The 21,193-nt window shown below is 49.8% G+C and overlaps 1 protein-coding gene across 2 annotated transcripts; it reads right to left on the bottom strand.

Annotated features, from left to right (window-relative positions):
- Nucleotides 1–5,772: 5,772 nt before the first annotated feature.
- LOC129703073 (splicing regulator RBM11-like) lies at nt 5,773–20,747 on the bottom strand. 2 transcript variants are annotated; one of them, XM_055645265.1, is made up of 6 exons: nt 20,477–20,746; nt 16,516–16,678; nt 13,039–13,120; nt 8,383–8,488; nt 7,071–7,122; nt 5,773–6,031 (listed from the first exon to the last, which is right to left on the bottom strand). In XM_055645265.1, the coding sequence occupies exons 1-6, from the start codon at nt 20,567–20,569 to the stop codon at nt 5,886–5,888; spliced, it is 642 nt and encodes a 213-aa protein (XP_055501240.1). In that variant the 5' UTR covers nt 20,570–20,746; the 3' UTR covers nt 5,773–5,885. The 2 variants fall into 2 exon arrangements, with proteins under 2 accessions (XP_055501240.1, XP_055501239.1); XM_055645264.1 differs by lacking the exon at nt 5,773–6,031 and having other exon boundaries at nt 6,431–7,122; nt 20,477–20,747.
- Between the last annotated feature and the right edge of the window lie 446 nt (nt 20,748–21,193).

The raw sequence follows: 21,193 nt of genomic DNA, 5'->3' as shown, positions 1-21,193 counted from the left end.
GGAGACAGCAAGGACTAACAAAATTGGGAGAATTCGATGTTCATGCCCCCGGGGTGCAGACTCCCCAAACGGAATATGAGGTGCTGTTCCTCCAATTTCCGGTGCTGCTCGCTGTGGCCATGGAGGAGACCCAGGACAGAGAGGTCGGAGGCGGAGTGGGAGGGGGAGGTGAAGCCTACTTTGTGTAAATTGTGTTGTGTCTTGGGTCTTTTTCGTTTTGTATGTATGGCTGCAGAAACGACATTTCATTTGGACCTCCACGGGGTCCAAAACGACAAATAAATTGCATTGTATTGTATAAAGATGGAGTTGAAGTGATTACAGGAAAAATTACAAATGATTCTCGAATTAATGGGAAGGAAAGCTTGAGAATGGACAACAGGGTAAGGTCAGGGCCAATTGCCAATTGCGAGGGGGGGGGGGAGGGGGGAGTGAATACAGAGGTCAAAGTGCTGGATATGAATGCTTGAAGTGTAAGTGGAATAAAGTGGACGAGCTTGAGGCTCGGGTAGAAACTGGCAAGTATGATGTTGTGGGAATTACAGAAACATGGGTGCAAGAGGGCCAGGACTGGGAACTGAATATTCAAGGGTAGACAAAAATGCTGGAGAAACTCGGCGGGTGCAGCAGCATCTATGGAGCGAAGGAAATAGGCGACGTTTCGGGCCGAAACCCTGAAGGAAATAGGCAACGTTTCGGGCCGAAACCCAAAGGGTTTCGGCCCGAAACGTTACCTATTTCCTTCGCTCCATAGATGCTGCTGCACCCGCTGAGTTTCTCCAGCATTTTTGTGTACCTTCGATTTTCCAGCATCTGCAGTTCCTTCTTGAATATTCAGGGTTATACCTCCTATCGAAAAGACAGACAGGGGGTGGTGTTGCTCTGTTGGTGAGGAATGAAATTCAGTCCCTTGCAAGGGGTGACATTGAGACAGGAGACGTGGAGTCAGTGTGGATAGAACTAAGGAATTGTAAGGGTAAGGATGTTGTTTTTGTAGATTTTAGTTCTGCATTTAATGCCATCATCCCCAGAATGGTGGACAAACTGTCTGACCTGGGTGTTAATGCCAACACATGCAGATGGATCAAGGACTTTTTTAACAGACCGCCCACAGACTGTCAGGATGGGGTCCAATCGCTCCCCAGTCCTGACGCTCAGCACAGGAGCGCCACAAGGTTGTGTGCTGAGTCCCATCTTAACCATATAACCATATAACAATTACAGCACGGAAACAGGCCATCTCGGCCCTACAAGTCCGTGCCGAACAACTTTCTTTCCCTTAGTCCCACCTGCCTGCACTCATACCATAACCCTCCATTCCCTTCTCATCCATATGCCTATCCAATTTATTTTTAAATGATACCAATGAACCTGCCTCCACCACTTCCACTGGAAGCTCATTCCACACCGCTACCACTCTCTGAGTAAAGAAGTTCCCCCTCATGTTACCCCTAAACTTCTGTCCCTTAATTCTGAAGTCATGTCCTCTTGTTTGAATCTTCCCTATTCTCAAAGGGAAAAGCTTGTCCACATCAACTCTGTCTATCCCTCTCATCATTTTAAAGACCTCTATCAAGTCCCCCCTTAACCTTCTGCGCTCCAGAGAATAAAGACCTAACTTATTCAACCTATCTCTGTAACTTAGTTGTTGATGATCCAAACTTGATGATCCACAAACCGGTTCATCAAGTTTGCGGACGACACGACTGTGGTGGGGCTGATAAATAACAACGACGAGTCTGCCTACAGAGATGACGTCCAAAAACTGACTGTCTGGTGCACTAAAAATAACCTGGTACTCCACCCAACTAAAACAAAAGAACTGGTCGTTGACGTCAGGAGGAAGAGGAGTCAGGAACCTGCTCCTTTCTACATCAAAGGAGACACGGTGGAGAGAGTCACTGGCTTTATGTTCCTGGGAATAAACATCTCCCAGGACCTTAAATGGACAATGAACACCGTCACTCTCGTGAAGAAGTCACAGCAGCGGCTGTATTTCTCTGCGGAGAGCAAACGTTTCACAGCCGCTGCGGTGTGCGCCGTGGAAAGTATCCTCTCCTATGGCATCCTGGTGTGGTTTGCTAGCTGCACTGTGGCTGAGAGGAGGGCGATGCAGAGTTATAAAAACTGCACAGAGCATCAAAAACGCTCAACTACCCTCCCTGCATGACATATACAGGGCCCGATGCTTGTGCTGGGCCACAGACATCAAACAGGGCACATCCCACCGTGCCAACCACCTCTTCACTCTGCTACCCTCCTCTGGGAGGCGATAACAGGTCTCTGAAGGCTCGCACCGGTAGACTAAAAAAGTTTCTACCCATGTGCGATAAAATAACTTAATTCCAACAGAGAACACTGGGGAAGCAGAATATAATTTGGGGTGCAAGATAATGCACAATATTCTTTTTTAATATTTTTAATACCTATTTATTATTTTTTTTACTGATTTGTGCAGATGTGAGTCAATTGCTGTTTGTGTTTTGTTCTTTTTAAACCGAAGGAGATGCAATGGAATTTTGTTGCACAGTAAACGTATCGTATTCTAAAAAGACCCAAATGGGACTAATCTACAGGCCCCTCAACAGTAGCCTGGACATAGGGCGCAAGTTGAATCAGGAGTTAAAATTGGCATGTAGTAAAAGTAATGTTGTGGTTGTTATGGGAGATTTCAACATGCAGGTAGACTGGGAAAATCAGGTTGGTACTGGATCCATAGAAAAGGACTTTGTAGAGTGCCTTTGTGATGGATTTGATAAAGGACCTCGGGGTTAAAGAGTATTTTGCTTGGGTAGTTTACACCCCAGCGGTATGAACATTGACCTCTAATTTCAGGTAGTCCCTTCTTTCTCCTCCCCTTTTCATCCTTTCCTCAGCCCACTGGCTCATAGAAAAGAAACATAGAAAATAGGTGCAGGAGGAGGCCATTCAGCCCTTCGAGCCAACACCACCATTCATTGTGATCATGGCTGATCGTCCCCAATCAATAACCCGTGCCTGCCTTCTCCACATATCCCTAGAGCTCTATCTAACTCTCTCTTCAATCCATCCAGAGATTTGGCCTCCACTGCCCTCTGTGGCAGGAAATTCTACAAATTGGATTCTTAGAACAGCTTGTATTGGAGCCTACCAGGGAGAAGACAATTCTGGATTTAGTGTTATGTCATGAACCGGATTTGATAAAGGACCTTGAGGTTAATACAAGATACAAGATACATTTAATTGTCATTTGGACCCCTTGAGGTCCAAACGAAATGAGCCATTAGGAGGCAGTGACCATAACATGGTCAGGTTTAATCTACAACTGGAGAGGGAGAAGGATAGATCGGAGGTGTCAGTGTTGCAGTTGAATAAAGGGGACTATGGGGCCATGAGGGAGGAGCTGGCCAAAGTTAACTGGAAGATACCCGAGCAGGGATGACAGTGGAACAAAAATGGCAGGTGTATCTAGGAATAATACAGAAGGTGCAGGATCAGTTCATTCCTAGGAGGAAGAAAGATTCCAAGGGGAGAAAGGGGCGACTGTGGCTGACAAGGGACGTCAGGGACAGGATAAAAATTAAAGCAAAGAAGTCCAACGTAGCAAAGATGAGCGGGAGCAAGAGGATTGGGTAATGTTTAAAGAACAACAGAATATAACTAAAAATACAATACGGGGAGAAAAGATGAGGTACGAAGGTAAGCTACCCAAGAATATAAAGCAGGATAGTAAAAGCTTCTTTAGGTATGTGAGGAGGAAAAAATTAGTTAAGACCAAAGTTGGACCTTCGAAGACAGGAAAAGGTGAATTTATTATGGGGAACAAGGAAATGGCAGTGGAGTTGAACAGGTACTTTGGATCTGTCTTCACTAAGGAAGACACAAACTATCTTCCTGATATAGTAGTGGCCAGAGGATCTGGGGCGACGGAGGAACTGAAGGAAATCCACATTAGGCAGGAAATGGTGTTGGGTAGACTGATGGGACTGAAGGCTGATAAATCCCCAGGGCCTGATGGTCTGCATCCCAGGGTACTTAAGGAAGTGGGTCTAGAAATCGTAGATGCATTGGTGATCATTTTCCAATGTTCTATAGACTCAGGATCAGTTCCTGTGGATTGGAGGGCAGCTAATGTTATCCCATTTTTTAAGAATGGCGGGAGAGAGAAAACAGGGAATTATAGACCAGTTAGAAACATAGAAAATAGGTGCAGGAGTAGGCCATTCGGCCCTTCGAGCCTGCACCGCCATTCAATATGATCATGGCTGATCATCCAACTCAGTATCCCGTACCTGCCTTCTCTCCATACCCCCTGATCCCTTTAGCCACAAGGGCCACATCTAACTCCAGCATGCGGAGCAAAACCTCCAGATTCAAAAACAGCTTTTTTCCTCAGGCCATCAGACTACTCAACACACTCAAGAAAATTCCATGAACATTACACAAACAAAGACCAACTGACTGTCAAAATAACTTTAACTCAATGTCTGCAGTATGCTATTTGCACTTTTCTATATTGCACCTTTATTATTGCACCTTAATAACATACCTTAAAATTTTACTACACTCTGGCACACTGTGAATATTTTATATAATGTATATGTCCACTGTCTATCTTTATTGGTATATAGTCTGTCTGTGTTATAAATATTATTGCACATTTGGAGTATGTGGAAACGCAATTTCAATCCTCTGTGTAACTACTTATTGCATTATTTGAATTGACAATAAAGTTTACTTTGACTTTGACTAACTCCCTCTTAAAGATAGCCAATGAACTGGTCTCAACTACCTTCTGTGGCAGAGAGTTCCAGAGATTCACCACTCTCTGCGTGAAAAATGTTTTTCTCATCTCGGTGCAAAAGGATTTCCCCTCTATCCTGTGGATAGGGTGAACTGTTTTAAATATCTGGGAGTCCACATCTCTGAGGATATGACATGGGCATCACACGCCTCAGCACTCGTGAGTAAGGCAAGGCAGCGCCTTTACCACCTCAGGCAATTAAGGAAATTCAGAGTGTCTCCGAGGATCCTACAGTGCTTCTACGCAGCGGCGGTGGAAAGCATCTTGTCTGGGAACATTACCATCTGGTTCGGGAATTGCTCTGCCAAGGACAAGAAGGCTCTGCAGAGAGTAGTGCGTTCGGCCGAATGCACTATGGGAACTTCACTCACCCCCCTGCAGGAACTATACAACAGGAGGTGCAACTTCAGAGCAAATAAAATCATGGGAGACCCCTTCCACCCCTGCAACGGACTGTTCCAGCTGCTACGGTCAGGCAAACGCCTCCGTTGCCATGCGGTGAGAACGGAGAGGTTGAGAAGGAGTTTCTTCCCAGAGGCAATTCGGACTGTAAACGCCTATCTCACCAGGGACTAACTCTACTGAACGTTTTTCCTTCCATTATTTATTATGTAAAAGAATATGTGTGTTATGATTGTGTTTATAGTTTGTTTGGTTGTTTTGTTGTTTGTCTTTTGCACAAAAGTCCGCGAGCATTGCCACTTTCATTTCACTGCACATCTCGTATGTGTATGTGACAAATAAACTTGACTTGACTTGACTTGACTATCCTTAAGCTGTGACCCCTGTTAGCCTGACATCGGTGGTGGGGACGATGCTGGAGTCTGAAGCATTCGCTGTAAGACTGCTGCACCACTGTGATCGCCCCTTTCCATGCTGTTTCTCTCTGTATAATACTCATCCCTCAATGGGCCTGTTGCTCTGTAGTTACAGCACCTTTACCACACAAGGAGACGAGGCAAGAAACGCTAATGACGGTGAGACTGAACTGAGAGGAGCGAGCAGCTTTTAATTTCTGGAGGCGACCAACATTTGGCGAGTCTGATTTGATCAATAAACTTGCCAGTAAGTAACATGTTTGCAGCCGGGCATTGCACTTGGGCTAAGGCAGGAGAGCTGGGCAGGACCGGCCACGCACTACCTTGGCCGCCAGTGGCCACAGAGGTGGCGGCTTTACCACTGGTGCCAGGCTTAGTTTCATTTCAAGAAGGAACTGCAGATGCTGGAAAATCGAAGGTACACAAAAATTGCTGGAGAAACTCAGCAGGGTGCGGCAGCATCTATGGAGCGAAGGAAATAGGCAACGTTTCGGGACGAAACCCTTACGGGTTTCGGCCCGAAACGTTACCTATTTCCTTCAGGGTTTCGGCCCGAAACGTTGCCTATTTCCTTCAGGGTTTCGGCCCGAAACGTCGCCTATTTCCTTCAGGGTTTCGGCCCGAAACGTTGCCTATTTCCTTCAGGGTTTCGGCCCGAAACGTTGCCTATTTCCTTCAGGGTTTCGGCCCGAAACGTTGCCTATTTCCTTCAGGGTTTCGGCCCGAAACGTTGCCTATTTCCTTCGCTCCATAGATGCTGCTGCACCCGCTGAGTTTTTCTCCAGCATTGTTGTGTACCTTTAGTTTCATTTCAGTCGATCGGGGGGGGGGGGGGGGGGGGGAAGAAATTCTCATGGATGTGCGGCGTTCCTCAATTCATTCAATGCCACTTGGTTCCCATTGCTGGCGGGCGTGCGTGCGTGTGCGGGCCTGCAGCAGTCTGTAGCTCCAATCCTCTGTCGGATTCAGTCCCCAGTTTGGAGGGGCTTTGTCTGCCCAGCCTGTCGTACCCGCACCGCGAGGGTGGGTGTGAGATCCATCCCAGGTGCGGGGGACTTCTCCACGGCCTGTCCTCATACACACGGTGGGAACGCCAGGATTCCGTCGGTGCGGGGGAGGGGGTGGCAAGTTGGGATTCCGTACCCCTTCCCCCTGCCCCCGCCGCCCTCAGTACTTCTTCTTCTTGGACTTGTGCTTCCTGTAGGAGTGCTTGCTGAAGGCCGGCAAGCGCTGGCTGCGGCCGTCGCTGTCGCTGTCCGAGCCCAGGGTCTTGCCCCCCCCTCCGCTGTCCCGTCGCCCGCGGCTGCCCCCCCCACCCCCCACCACGGGCTCGGGCTCCGGCGGGGGCCAGCTGCTGTCTGGGGTGGCGGGGCATGGCCAGGACGCGAGGTCCTGCAGATGCCCGAAGCTGGGCATGGGAGGCACCGAGGTCGGCGGGTAGTACTGCTGCTGCTGCTGCTGCTGCTGTTGCTGGAGTAGCTGGGAACTGAGGTGGTACTGCTGCAGGGTGTAGGAGCTCATCTGAAACAGAACAACACACAACAAGGCCCCATCAGCTCACAATGTCCATTGTAAGCACAATGCCACCTTATACCGAGCCCCCGGCGCGGCGTTAATGGCCGCGGGACAATTGTTGTCGCCCGCCGGGGGCTCTGACTTTGACTCTGACATCGGGGGGAGAGGGAAGTGCAGGGGAGAGATACGTTTTTTTGCCTTCCATCACAGCGAGGTGGGGATGCGCTGTGATGGATGTCTGTGTAAATTGTGTTGTGTCTTGGGTCTTTTTTTTCTTGTATGTATGACTGCAGAAACAACATTTCACTTGAGCCTCTATGAGGTTCAAGTGACAAATAAATTGTATTGTATTGTATTGTAAACTCATCTCCTCCGCATTCACTTCCAACAGTGGCGCAGCGGGTAGAGCTGATGCCTCACAGCGCCAGGGACACAGGTTCGATCCTGACTACGGGTGCTGTCTGTACGGAGTTTGTACGTTCTCCCCTTGACCTGTGTGGGTTTTCTCCGGGAGCTCTGGATTCCTCCGACACTCCAAAGACATACTAGTTAAAGGGCTAATTGGCTTGGCATAATTGTAAATTGTCCCTAGTGTGTGTAGGATGGTGTTAGTGTGCGGGGGTCGCTGGTCGGCACGGACCCGGTGGGCCAAAGGGCCTGTTTCCGCGCTGTATCTCTAAAAACTGTAAAGCAAACTTACTAAGGCACAAAGCTAACTAACTGCTCTACATCGGTGGGACCAAGCACAGGCTTGGCGATCGCTTCGCCCAACACCTCTGCACAGTTCACATTAACCAATCTGATCTCCCGGTGGCTCAGCACTTCAACTCCCCCTCCCGTTCCCAATCTGACCTCTCTGTCCTGGGCCTCCTCCATGGCCAGAGTGAGTCCCACCGCAAATTGGAGGAGCAGCACCTCATATTCCGCTTGGGCAGTTTACACCTCAGCGGTATGAACATAGGCTTCTCCAATTTCAGGTAGTCCCTGCTTTCTCCCTCCTTCCCCTCCCCTTCCCAGCTCCCCCACAGCCCACTGTCTCCACCTCTTCCTTTCTTCTTCCCGCACCCTCCCCTTACCCCCACATCAGTCTGAAGAAGGGTCTCGACCCGAAACGTCACCAATTCCTTCTCTCCTTAGATGCTGTCTCACCCGCTGAGTTTCTCCAGCATTTTTGTCTACCTTCGATTTTTCCAGCATTGCAGTTCTTTCTTAAACAAGGCTAGTGACCAGACAGGCTTCCTTCCAGTGGCCCAAGCCGTTACTCACCATTGCTTGCCAGTAGTAGGGATCAGGGTGGCTGTAACTGTTGTTCATACAATACGGTGGAGTTAGAAACAGCGAGGAACTGGGCCCACTGGGGAACTGAACGTTCCTGCAGCAAACACACAGAGAGAGAATGTATTAACAGGGGACACAAGACTGTGATTCACCTCTTCTCTCCTTCCTCTCTTCTTCTCTCCAATTTGAGGAAGGACATTCTTGCTATTGAGGGAGTGCAGCGTAGGTTCACCAGGTTAATTCTTAAAGAAAGGAGACTTTGAAAGGTATGAGACGGGAATTGGTTCGGATAGACAGGCAAATTATACTTAAAGGGTTAACGGTGGAGATGCAATGGTGAAGATTTAAAGACCGCATGGTTGACCTCCAAAAATTGTTCATCCCTGTCTGGCGAAAAAATAAAATGGGGAAGGCGTCTCCACCATGGCTGACAAGGGAAATCAAGGATAGTGTTAAATCCGAAGAGGCAGATAAATTGGCCAGAGGAAGCAGCACACCAGCGGACTGGGAGAAATTTAGAACTCAACAGAGGAGGACAAAGTAGCAATGTTACAAAATTTTGAGATTTAAAAAATCAAGTCTGCAATTTATCCCATCAGATAAAGCATAACAATAAGTTTAACTTGACACCTAATTCACTTTCATATCTCAAGTAATAAAAAAGTTATGGCCATTTTCATACTCGGAAATTAGCATCTTGTTCCCTATTGATTTTCTATGGACACAACAAAAAAGCTGTGATCATGGACAGTCAAAAGCCCATAACCTTCTTAAAAATTAAGAGAACTGAATGAAATTTTCAGTTATCATAGATTGAACCATTCTGAAACAAATATAAAATAATCTTACTTGGATGACCTGAAATTAAAGCATATATTAGTTAGTTACCCAATTGTAGCTAATTTCAAACTTCAATTACTAGATCTAAACACCTATCCATTTCTTAATAAATGATTAACATTTTTAAATAGCCTAAGTGTTCAAATAATATTCACAAATAATTCACAATAAAACATGATTTTAAAATCTCATTTACATCAATTTATAGGCCAAATGGAAGGAATTTAGTGTTCAATTGCTGTAAATTAAAGTCCATTTTAAAATCAGCTTTCTAGTGGGATCCTGTGAACGCGCTGGTTTAGAACGTTCACATTGCGCTGGATTTGTGCCCTCAAATGCCCAGAAAAATACTGCGGGATATAAAGAGCCCAAAATGAGCTACTCGCTATAGAAAACTTTATATACAGGGTTCTTAAGAAGCCCCTTTTAATGTAAAAATAAGGTACATACCTTTAATTGTTTGTTTTATAAAACCCTGGGGCTGCGAGAGGTCGCGGGTTTAGAGAGTGATTTTTAAACTACTATAACTATTATACAAGGCCATAAAAACTAATAATACCTTTTGCGACGGGGTCTGTCAGCGATTTTCCGTTAATGATTTACTAGGCTGAACATTTTCGATTGCAACAGCCTAGTAAAAATCGCGTTTTAAACCCGCCCCCTCTAAACAGCGCCAAAATCACACACACGGGGCTGGGACAGATTCTCAACGACGATTCAGGTAGGTTTTGTAACATACCTAGACAAAGGGGTTAATTAAGAGGGGGGGGGGGGGGAAGTGCATGAAAGAAAGTTTGCGGGGAATATAAAAACTAACTCTTAAAAACGTCTTTAGATATGTAAAAAGGAAAAGATTAGTGAAGTCAAATGTAGGTCCCTTACAGTCAGAGTAGGGTGGGAGATTGCAACCTTCACGTGGTCCGCCCTGTTTCGATGAATGCAATCAACCCGGCGTGCATAATCAAGTAAGATCAAATAGAACAAGTTGTCCTACAACTTTAGGCTGTGCACGCCATACGCAAGAAGAAGTCAGTCAGAGACAGGTGAATTTATAATGAGGAAACAAGGAAATGGCAGACCAGTTAAACAAGTATTTTGGTTCTATCTTCACAAAGGACGACACAAACAATCTCCCAGAAATACTAAGGGACCGAGGATCTGTATATCTCCCAGAAATACTAGGGGACTGATGGTAGGGAGGAACTTAAGGGAATCCACATTAGTCAGGAAATGGTGTTGGGTAAACTGTTGGGACTGAAGGGAGATAAATCCCCGGGGACCTGATGGTCTGCATCCCAGGATACTCAAGGAGGTGGCCCTTGAAATTGTGCATGCATTGGTGATCAGTTTCCAATGTTCTCTCGACTCTGGATCAGTTCCTGTGGACTGGAGGATAGCCAATGTAACTACACTTTTTAAGAAAGGAGGGAGAGAGAAAACGGGGAATTATAGACCAGTTAGCCTTACATCGGTAGTGGGGAAGATGCTTGAGTCGATTATTAAAGATGTTATAGCAGCGCATTTGGAAAACAGTGACAGGATCGGTCAAAATCTGCATGGATTTATGAAGGGGAAATCATGCTCGGCTAATCTTCTGGAATTTTTTGAGAATGTAACAAGTAGAATGGATAAGGGAGAGCCAGTGGATGTGGTGTATCTGAACTTTCAAAAAGCCTTTGACAAGGTCCCACACAAGAGATTAGTGTGCAAAATTTGAGCACATGGTATTGGGGGTCGGGTATTGACATGGATAGAGAACTGGGTGGCAGACAGGAAGCAAAGAGCAGGAATTAATGGATCCTTTTCAGAATGGCAGGCAGTGACTAGTGGGGTGCCGCAAGGCTCAGTGTTGGGACCTCAGCTATTTACAATATATATTAACGATTTAGACGAGGGAATTAAATGAGACACCTCCAAGTTTGCGGATGACACAAAGCTGGGTGGCAGTGTGAGCTGCGATGAGGATGCCATGAGGCTGCAGGGTGACTTTGATAGGTTGGGTGAGTGGGCAGATGCATGGCAGATACAGTATAATGTGGATTAATGTGAGGTTATTCACTTTGATGGCTGGAACAGGAAGGCAGGTTTTTATCTGAATGGTAGACAAAAAAATGCTGGAGTAACAGCGGGACAGGCAGCATCCCTGGAGAGAAGGAATGGGTGACGTTTTGGGTCGAGACCCTTCTTCAGACCGATGTCAGGGGAGTGGGCGGGACAGAGATAGAATGTAGTCGGAGACAATAAGACTGGTGGGGGAACTGGGAAGGGGGAGGGGATGGAGAGAGAGGGAAAGCAAGGGCTATCTGAAGTTAGAGAAGCCAATGTTCCTATCACTGGATTCATATTATCTGAATGGTGTCAGATTAGGAAAAAGGGGAGGTGCAAGGAGACCTGGGTGTGCTGGGTGTACATCAGTCACTGAAAGTAAGCATGGAGGTACAGCAGGCAGTGAAGTAAGCTAATGGCCTTCGTTGCGAGAGGATTTGAGTAGGAGCCAGGAGGTCCTACTGCAGTTGTACAGGGCCCTGGTGAGACCGCACCTGGAGTACTGCATGCAATTTTGGTCTCCTAATTTGAGGAAGGAAATTATTACTATTGAGGGAGTGCAGCGTAGGTTCACCCGGTTAATTCCGGCATAGCGGGACTGGCATATGATGAAAGAATGGGTCGACTGGGCTTGCATTCACTGGAATTTAGAAGGATGAGAGGGAATCTTATAGAAACATATAAAATTCTGAAAGGATTGGAGAGGCTAGATGCAGAAAAAATGTTCCCGATGTTGGGGGGAGTCCAGAACCAGGGGTCACAGTTGAAGAATAAAGGAATGAGATGAGGGAAAAAAAAAAACACCCAGAGAGTTGTGAATCTGTGGAAGGCAGTGGAGGCCAATTCACTGGATGTTTTCAAGAGAGAGGTAGATGTAGCTCTTAGGGCTAAAGGAATCAAGGGATACGGGGAAAAGCAGGAACGGGATACTGATTCTGGATGATCAGCCATGATCATATTGAATGACGGTGCTGGCTCGAAGGGCCGAATGGCCTACTCCTGCACCTATTTTCTCTGTTTGCATTTCATTCCCCTCTCCTTATCTGACACCTTTTTGTTTCCTTTGCCACTTACTCCAGCCACCTGCCATCCAACCCCTCCCTCACCTGTATCCACCTGTCACATGCAGGAAGGAACTGCAGACGCTGTTTTACAGGCGAGTCTCTACACAGATAGAACGTGGAAATGTACAGTGTAGGAAGGAACTGCGGATAACCATATAACAATTACAGCACGGAAACAGGCCATCTTGACCCTTCTAGTCCGTGCCGAACACATAATCTCCCCTAGTCCCATATACCTGCGCTCAGACCATAACCCTCCATTCCCTTCCCATCCATATAACTATCCAATTTATTTTTAAATGATAAAAACAAACCTGCCTCCACCACCTCCACTGGAAGCTCATTCCACACAGCCACCACTCTCTGAGTAAAGAAGTTCCCCCTCATGTTACCCCTAAACTTCAGTCCCTTAATTCTCAAGTCATGTCCCCTTGTTTGAATCTTCCCTACTCTCAGTGGGAAAAGCTTTCCCACGTCAACTCTGTCTATCCCTCTCATCATTTTAAAAACCTCTATCAAGTCCCCCCTTAACCTTCTGCGCTCCAAAGAGTAAAGGCCTAACTTGTTCAACCTTTCTCTGTAACTTAGTTGCTGAAACCCAGGCAACATTCTAGTAAATCTCCTCTGTACTCTCTCTATAGAGCCGGATGCCGGTTCGTATTTAACCAAAGGTAAAGCTTCACAGTTACTGTACCTGGAGTTGTCCTGTGGCATTCGACACAGAGTGTTCTCCGCTCCCAGGTACGGCGTACCTGCGTCAGTGTTGTGGGAGCTCCCTGCAACACACACACACACACACCGGTCCCGTAAACCTCACATAACAACACGCGTCTGCTACAGTTATTCACGATAACACGCTCCCCAAAAACTTCAACCTTCCATTTTTTAATTTTCGGACAGTTAGTAGGCCCCCCCTCGGTTATGACTGACCTTGGCTGATGCATCCTGGTCGGATGCAAGCCTGGACAATGTCTTATGGAGGACAGGCTGTTCCCCTAGCAGCACGGCCCCCCTCCCCAGGTCGCTGATCGATTGATTTTCGGACAACGAAAGCCCACTTTTGTCCCATGCTTTTAATTAATGGGTCAGGCCGCATTTGGAATATTGTGAGCAGTTTTGGGCCCAATGTTTGAGGAAGGATGTGCCGGCTCTGGAGAGGGTCCAGAGGAGGTTTACAAGAATGATCCCAGGAATGAGTGGCTTAACCTATGATGAGCGTTTGTCGACACTGGGCCTGTACTCGCTGGAGTTTAGAAGAATGTGGGGAGGACCTCATTGGAACTTACAGAATAGTGAAAGGCTTGGATCGAGTGGATGTGGACAGGATATTTCCACTAGTGGGAGAGTCTAGGAATTATAGGATGTCCATAGCCTCAGAATTAAAGGATGTTCTTTTAGGAAGGAGATGAGGAGACATTTCTTTAGACAGAGGGTGGTGAATCTGTGGAATTCTTTGCCACAGACGGCTGTGGAGGCCAAGTCAGTGGATATTTTTAAGGCAGAGATAGATAGATTCTTGATTAGTATGGGTATCAGGGGTTATGGGGAGAAGGCAGGAGATTGGGGTCAGGAGGGAGAGATAGATCAGATGCTGGTTTAAATCATAGACACAAAATGCTTTTGAGGGAGTGCAGCGTAGGTTTACAAGGCTAATTCCTGGGATGGCGGGACTGTCATATGCTGAGAGAATGATTGAATGGCGGAGTAGACTTGATTGGCTGAATGGCCTAATTCGGCTCCAATGACTTATGACCTTATCTCAAACTGTCCTAAACACCATCCTGACCTTGTCAGGGTATGTAGTCGCCAACGTGCAGAGCTGACTGCAATTTTATTGTAAAGATCCAATCTCTTTATCGTGCAGCTTTTGAAGAAATGCAACAAGTTCAGAGGCCCTCAGTGTTGCAGAAACACTATGCGTGGGCTCCACACATACATGAATCTTCACAGGAATTAATCAAAGATAAAGGCTATTTTTTCACACAGAGAGTTGTGATTGTGTGGAATTCTCTGCCTCAGAGGGTGGTGGAGGCTGGTTCTCTGGATACTTTCAAGAAAGAGTTAGATAGAGCTCTAAGGGATATGGGGAGAAGGCAGGAACGGGGTAATAATTGTGGATGATCAGCAATGATCACATTGAACGGCGGTGCTGGCTCGAAGGGCCGAATGGCCTAATCCTGCACCTATTGTCTATTTGGGTTACAGCAAACTCTGCTCTGGAAAGGGCGGCACAGTGGCACAGCGGTAGAGTTGCTGCCTCACAGCGGCAGAGACCCGGTTTCGAACCTGACTATGGGTGCTGTCTGTTCGGAGTTTATACGTTCTCCCTGCGACCTGCGTGGGTTTGTAGGTTAATTGGCTTCTATAAATTGCCCCTTAGTGTGCGTGTCGGATAGCACTGGTGTATGGGTGATCGATGGTCGGCATGGACTTGGTGGGCCCAAGGGACAGTTTCCGCACTGTATCTCTAAAGTCTAAGGAATCGGCATGAGTTGGCATCATGTTTGGGGGCATGGGTATCGTGGTATGGACATGAGCATATGCAGTAGGAAAGAACTGCAGATGCTGGTTTAATTCGTAGATACAAAATGCTGGAGTAAGAATGTCCTTTGAGAAAGGACATTCTTGCTATTGAGGGAGTGCAGCATAGGTTTACAAGGTTAATTCCCGGGATGGCGGGACTGTCATATGCTGAGAGCTTGTACACTCTGGAGTTTAGAAGGATGAGAGAGCATCTTAATGAAACGTATAAGATTATTAAGGGTTTGGACACGCTAGAGGCAGGAAACATGTTCCCGATGTTGGGGGAGTCCAGAACCAGGGGCCACAGTTTACAAATAATGGGTAAGCCATTTAGAACAGAGTTCGATTTTTTTTTAAACTCGGGAGAGCTCTTGGGTAAACTTGCTAGTGGGACAGGGCCATAACACTATCCAGGGCCACACACAGTTTAAGAATAAGGGATAAACCATTTAGAACGGAGATGAGGAAACACTTTTTCACACAGAGGGTTGTGAGTCTGTGGAATTCTCTGCCTCAGAGGGCGGTGGAGGCCAGTTCTCTAGATACTTTCAAGAGAGAACTAGATAGGGCTCTTAAAGATAATGGAGTCAAGGGATGTGGGGAGAAGGCAGGAACGGGGTACTGATTGGGGATGATGAGCCATGATCACATTGAATGGCGGTACTGGCTTGAAGGGCCGAAAGGCCTACTCCAGCACCTATATTCTTTTGTCTATAACTCAGCGGGACAGGCAGCATCTCTGGATAAATGGAATGGGTGACGTTTTAGGACGAGACCTTGCGGTCTCGACCCGAAACGTCACCCATTCCTTTTATCCAGAGATGCTGCCTGTCCCGCTGAGTTACTCCAGCATTTTGGCGCCTATCTTCGGCATTTGTTGTATCTCTAAATGGACCAGATATCTCTAAATGGACCAGATAGCCAAAACCTTTTTCCTGTATCCCCACATGGTGACAAATATAACCCAGTATCGTTTAAGAAGGAACTGCAGATGCTGGAAAAATCGAAGGTAGACAAAATTGCTGGAGAAACTCAGTGGGTGAGGCATCATCTATGGAGCGAAGGAATAGGTGACGTTTTGGGTCGAGACCCTTCTTCAGACTGATGTGGGGGTGGGGGCGGTAAGAAGAAAGGAAGCGGTGGAGACAGTGGCTGTGGTAGACAGAGGCTGTGGGAGAGCTGGGAAGGGGAGGGGAAGGAGGGAGAAAGCAGGGACTACCTGAAATTGGAGAAGTCAATGTTCGTACCGCTGGGGTTCAACACCCCCTCCCATTCCGAATCTGACCTTTCTGTCCTGGGACTCCTCCATGGCCAGAGTGAGTCCCACTGCGAATTGGAGGAGCAGCACCTCATATTTCGCTTGGGTAGTTTACACCCCAGCGGTATGAACATTGACTTCTCCAATTTCAGATAGTCCTCGCTTTCTCCCTCCTTCCCCTCCTCTTCCCAGCTCTTCCGCAGCCCACTCTCAGCCTCGTTCTTTCTTCTTCCCACCCCCCCCACACCCCACATCAGTCTGAAGAAGGGTCTCGACCCGAAACGTCACCTATTCCTTCACTCCATTGATGCTGCCTCACCCGCTGAGTTTCTCCAGCATTTCTGTCCACTATAGCCCAGGAGCAATGTACGGTGTTGATCCACAACCTACCGGAGCGATATTGCAGGTTCAGCGGTCTACCGTATAGCCGGATGCCGTTGAGCAGGGTAATGGCGTAGGGCACAGACTCTGTGTGCTTGAAGCAGACAAACCCGTAGGTCTTCTGCCTGCCGTCCTTCTCCTTGGCAATGTGCACCTTAGTTAGTGGGCCTGCCTACAATCACAATGGAACATAGAAACATAAAAAATAGGTGCAGGGGGAGGTCATTCTGTCCTTCGAGCCAGCACCGCCATTCATTGTAATCATGGCTGATCGTCCCCTATAAATAACCCGTGCCTGCCTTCTCCCCATATCCCTTGACTCCACTAGCCCCTAGAGCTCTATCTAACTCTTAAATCCATCCAGTGACTTGGCCTCCACTGCCCTATGTGGCAGACCATCCTGGCCACATACTCATCTCCCTGCTACCTTCAGGTAGAAGGTACAGGAGCCTGAAGACTGCAACAACCAGGTTCAGGAATAGCTACTTCCCCACAGCCATCAGGCTATTAAACCTTGCTCGGACAAAACTCTGAACATTAATAACCCATTATTGTTATTTGCACTTTATCAGTTTATTTATTCATGTGTTTTGTAGTCAATGCCTATTGTGTTCTGTTGTGCTGAAGCAAAGCAAGAATATCATTATCCTATCAGGGACACATGACTACAAACTCTCTTGAACTTGAACTTGAATTCCATAAATTTACAACTCTCTGGGTGAAAAAGTTTTTTCTCACCTCAGTCTTAAATGTCCCCCCCTTTATCCTAAGATTGTGGCCCCTGGTTCTGGACTCGCCCAACATTGGGAACATTTTTCCTGCATCTAGCTTGTCCAGTCCTTTTATAATTTTATATGTTTCGATAAGATCCCCCTCATCCTTCTAAACTCCAGTGAATACAAGCCTAGTCTTTTCAATCTTTCCTCATATGACAGTCCCGCCATCCCAGGGATCAGTCTTGTGAACCTACGTTGCACTACCTCAATCACAAGGATGTCCTTCCTCAAATTAGGAGACCAAAACTCCAGATGTGGTCTCACAAGCAAGATGAAGCATCACCCACACTGACCATCATGCTGTGCCCTCTGGAGATCAAGTCCACTCCGCAGTTCAATCATGACTGATCTATCTCTCCCTCCTAACCCCATTCTCCTGCCTTCTCCCCGTAACCCCTGACACCCGCACTAATCAAGAGTCTATCTATCTCAGCCTTAAAAATATCCACTGACTTGGCCTCCACAGCCTTCTGTGGCAAAGAATTCCACAGATTCACCATCCAGGTTCAGGAACAGCTTCTTCCCCACAGCCATCAGACTATAAAACACAACTTCAAACAAACTATGAACTATAACAGCCTATTGCACTTTATCTGTTGGTAGACAAAAGTGCTGGAGAAACTCAGAAGGTGCAGCAACATCTATGGAGCGAAGGAAATAGGCAACGTTTCGTGCCGAAACCCTTCTTAAGCACTTTATCTGTTTATTTATGTGTGTGTATATATATATTCTATGGTATATGGGCACTCTGAACTGATCTGTATTCATGCCTTCAATATTCTGTTGTGCTGCAGCAAGCAAGAATTTTCCGATCTGGGACACATGACAATAAACTCTATTTACTGAACTCTTCACTCCCTCTGAATAAAGAAATTCCTCCTCATCTCCTTCCTAAAGGAACGTCCTGTAATTCTAAGACTATGACCTCGAGTCCCAGACTCTCCCACGAGTGGAAACATCCTCTCCACATCCACTCTATCCAGGCCTACATTAATAGACAATAGATGCAGGAGGAGGCCATTCGGCCCTTCGAGCCAGCACCGCCATTCAATGTGATCATGGCTGATCATCCCCAATCAGTACCCCATTCCTGCCTTCTCCCCATATCCCCTGATTCCGCTATCTTTAAGAGCCCTATCCAGCTCTCTCTTGAAAGTATCCAGAGAACCGGCCTCCACTGCCCTGTGGCAGAGAATTCCACACTCACAACTCTCTGTGAGAAAAATGTACACTATCTTACAGCGCCCTCCATAATGTCTGGGACCAAGACCCAGCATTTATTTATTTGCCTCTGTACTCCACAATTTGAGATTTGTAATACGAAAAAAAATCACGTGGTTAAAGTGAACATTGTCAAGATTTTAATGATTTTTATACATTTTGGTTTCACCGACTGGAAATGACAGGTCCCCAGGGTGGAGGAGGAAGGTCACTAGGGTGGGGGTTTAGTCTCCAGCGGGTGGGGATGATCCTGACGGGATAGGGGGAGGAGAGGGGAGGGAAAGGATGCTCCCTGGGGTGGGGAAGAATCCGAGCTTTGGGAGGAGGATCACTAGGGTGGGGGAGATCTCTCAGAGGGTGGGGATGGTCCCGGGGGGTGGTGATGATCCTGTGAGGGTGGGGGCTGATCGCTGGGGTGTGTGTCCCGGTCCCCGGGGGGGGGGGGGGGGGGGATGATGTGTGTCCCGGGCCCCAGGGGGTGGGGGAGATGTGTGTGTCCCGGTCTCCAGGGGGTGGGGGAGATGTGTGTCCCGACCCCCAGGGGGTGGGGGAGATGATGTGTGTCCCGGTCTCCGGGGGGGTGGGGATGACGAGTGTCCCGGCCCCAGGGGGTGGGGGAGATGTGTGTCCCGACCCCCAGGGGGTGGGGGAGATGTGTGTCCCGGGCCCCAGGGGGTGGGGGAGATGTGTGTCCCGGCCCCCAGGGGGTGGGGAGATGTGTGTCCCGGTCCCCCAAGGGGTGGGGGAGATGTGTGTCCCGGCCCCCAGGGGGTGGGGGAGATGTGTGTCCCGGGCCCCAGGGGGTGGGGGAGATGTGTGTCCCGGGCCCCCAGGGGGTGGGGGAGATGTGTGTCCCGGGCCCCAGGGGGTGGGGGGAGATGTGTCCCGGCCCCCAGGGGGTGGGGGAGATGTGTGTCCCGACCCCCAGGGGGGGGGGGGGGAGATGTGTGTCCCGGGCCCCAGGGGGGGGGGAGATGTGTGTCCCGGGCCCCAGGGGGTGGGGGAGATGTGTGTCCCGGGCCCCAGGGGGGGGGGGAGATGTGTGTCCCCGGCCCCAGGGGGTGGGGGAGATGTGTGTCCCGGGCCCCAGGGGGTGGGGGAGATGTGTGTCCCGGGCCCCAGGGGGTGGGGGAGATGTGTGTGTCGGGCCCCGGGGGGGGGGGAGATGTGTGTCCCGGGCCCCAGGGGGGGGGGGAGATGTGTGTCCCGGGCCCCAGGGGGTGGGGGAGATGTGTGTCCCGACCCCCAGGGGGTGGGGGAGATGTGTGTCCCGGGCCCCTGGGGGGTGGGGGAGATGTGTGTGTCCCGGGCCCCAGGGGGGGGGGGGGTGGGGGAGATGTGTGTCCCGGCCCCCAGGGGGTGGGGGAGATGTGTGTCCGGGCCCCCCTGGGGGTGGGGGAGATGTGTGTCCCGGGCCCCAGGGGGGGGGGGAGATGTGTGTCCCGGGCCCCAGGGGGTGGGGGAGATGTGTGTCCCGGGCCCCAGGGGGTGGGGGAGATGTGTGTCCCGGGCCCAGGGGTGGGGGAGATGAGTGTCCCGGGCCCCAGGGGGTGGGGGAGATGTGTGTCCCGGGCCCCAGGGGGGGTGGGGAGATGTGTGTCCCGGGCCCCAGGGGGTGGGGGAGATGTGTGTCCCGGCCCCCAGGGGGTGGGGGGGGAGATGTGTGTCCCGGGCCCCAGGGGGGGTGGGGTGGGGGAGATGTGTGTGTCCCGGGCCCCAGGGGGTGGGGGAGATGTGTGTCCCGGGCCCCAGGGGGTGGGGGAGATGTGTGTCCCGGGCCCCCAGGGGGTGGGGGAGATGTGTGTCCCGGGCCCCAGGGGGTGGGGGAGATGTGTGTCCCGGCCCCCAGGGGGTGGGGGAGATGTGTGTCCCGGGCCCCAGGGGGTGGGGGAGAGGTGTGTCCCGGGCCCCAGGGGGTGGGGGAGATGTGTGTCCCGGGCCCCAGGGGGTGGGGGAGATGTGTGTCCCGTCACCTGCAGGAAGAGCTCGAACAGGATCTCCTCCCGGGCGCCGCCGTCCAGGTTCCCCACAAACACGGTGCGGTCCGCCTCGTCCTGCTTGCTCATCCCCGGCCCCAGGTCCAGGCCTCAGGCCTCAGGCCGCCCGTCCCCGGAGCTCCCCGCTACCCGGCACCGCCATCACGGCCCTCGGTGCGGCCACACAACCGGGCACAGCAGAGCAGAGCAAAGCCGGCCGGCCGCCACTCCTCCCAGCGACAGTGGAGCAACCCTCCCGGCCACAGGGGGCGCCGTGGGCCCGGTGGTAAATGGTCCTCCCAGCGACAGTGGAGCAACCCTCCCGGCCACAGGGGGCGCCGTGGGCCCGGTGGTAATTGGTCCTCCGGGAGACAGTGGAGCAACCCTCCCGGCCACAGGGGGCGCTGTGGGCTCGGTGGTAAATGATCCTCCCGGCCACAGGGGGCGCTAATGGGATATGTGGTAATTAGTCCTCCCGGAGACAGGGGGTGCCGTGGGCCCGGTGGTAAATGATCCTCCCGGAGACAGAGGGCGCTAGTGGGCCCAGTGGTAATTGGTCCTCCAGGAGACAGGGGGCGCCGTGGGACCGGTGGTAATTGGTCCTCCGGGAGACAGTGGAGCAACCCTCCAGGCCACAGGGGGCGCCGTGGGCCCAGTGGTAATTGATCCTCCAGGAGACAGGGGGCGCTAGTGGGCCCAGTGGTAATTGATCCT

The sequence above is a fragment of the Leucoraja erinacea genome, chromosome 13 (assembly GCF_028641065.1).
Source record: "Leucoraja erinacea ecotype New England chromosome 13, Leri_hhj_1, whole genome shotgun sequence".
NCBI lineage: Eukaryota > Metazoa > Chordata > Chondrichthyes > Rajiformes > Rajidae > Leucoraja > Leucoraja erinaceus.
This window is presented reverse-complemented; position numbering and strand designations above follow the sequence as displayed.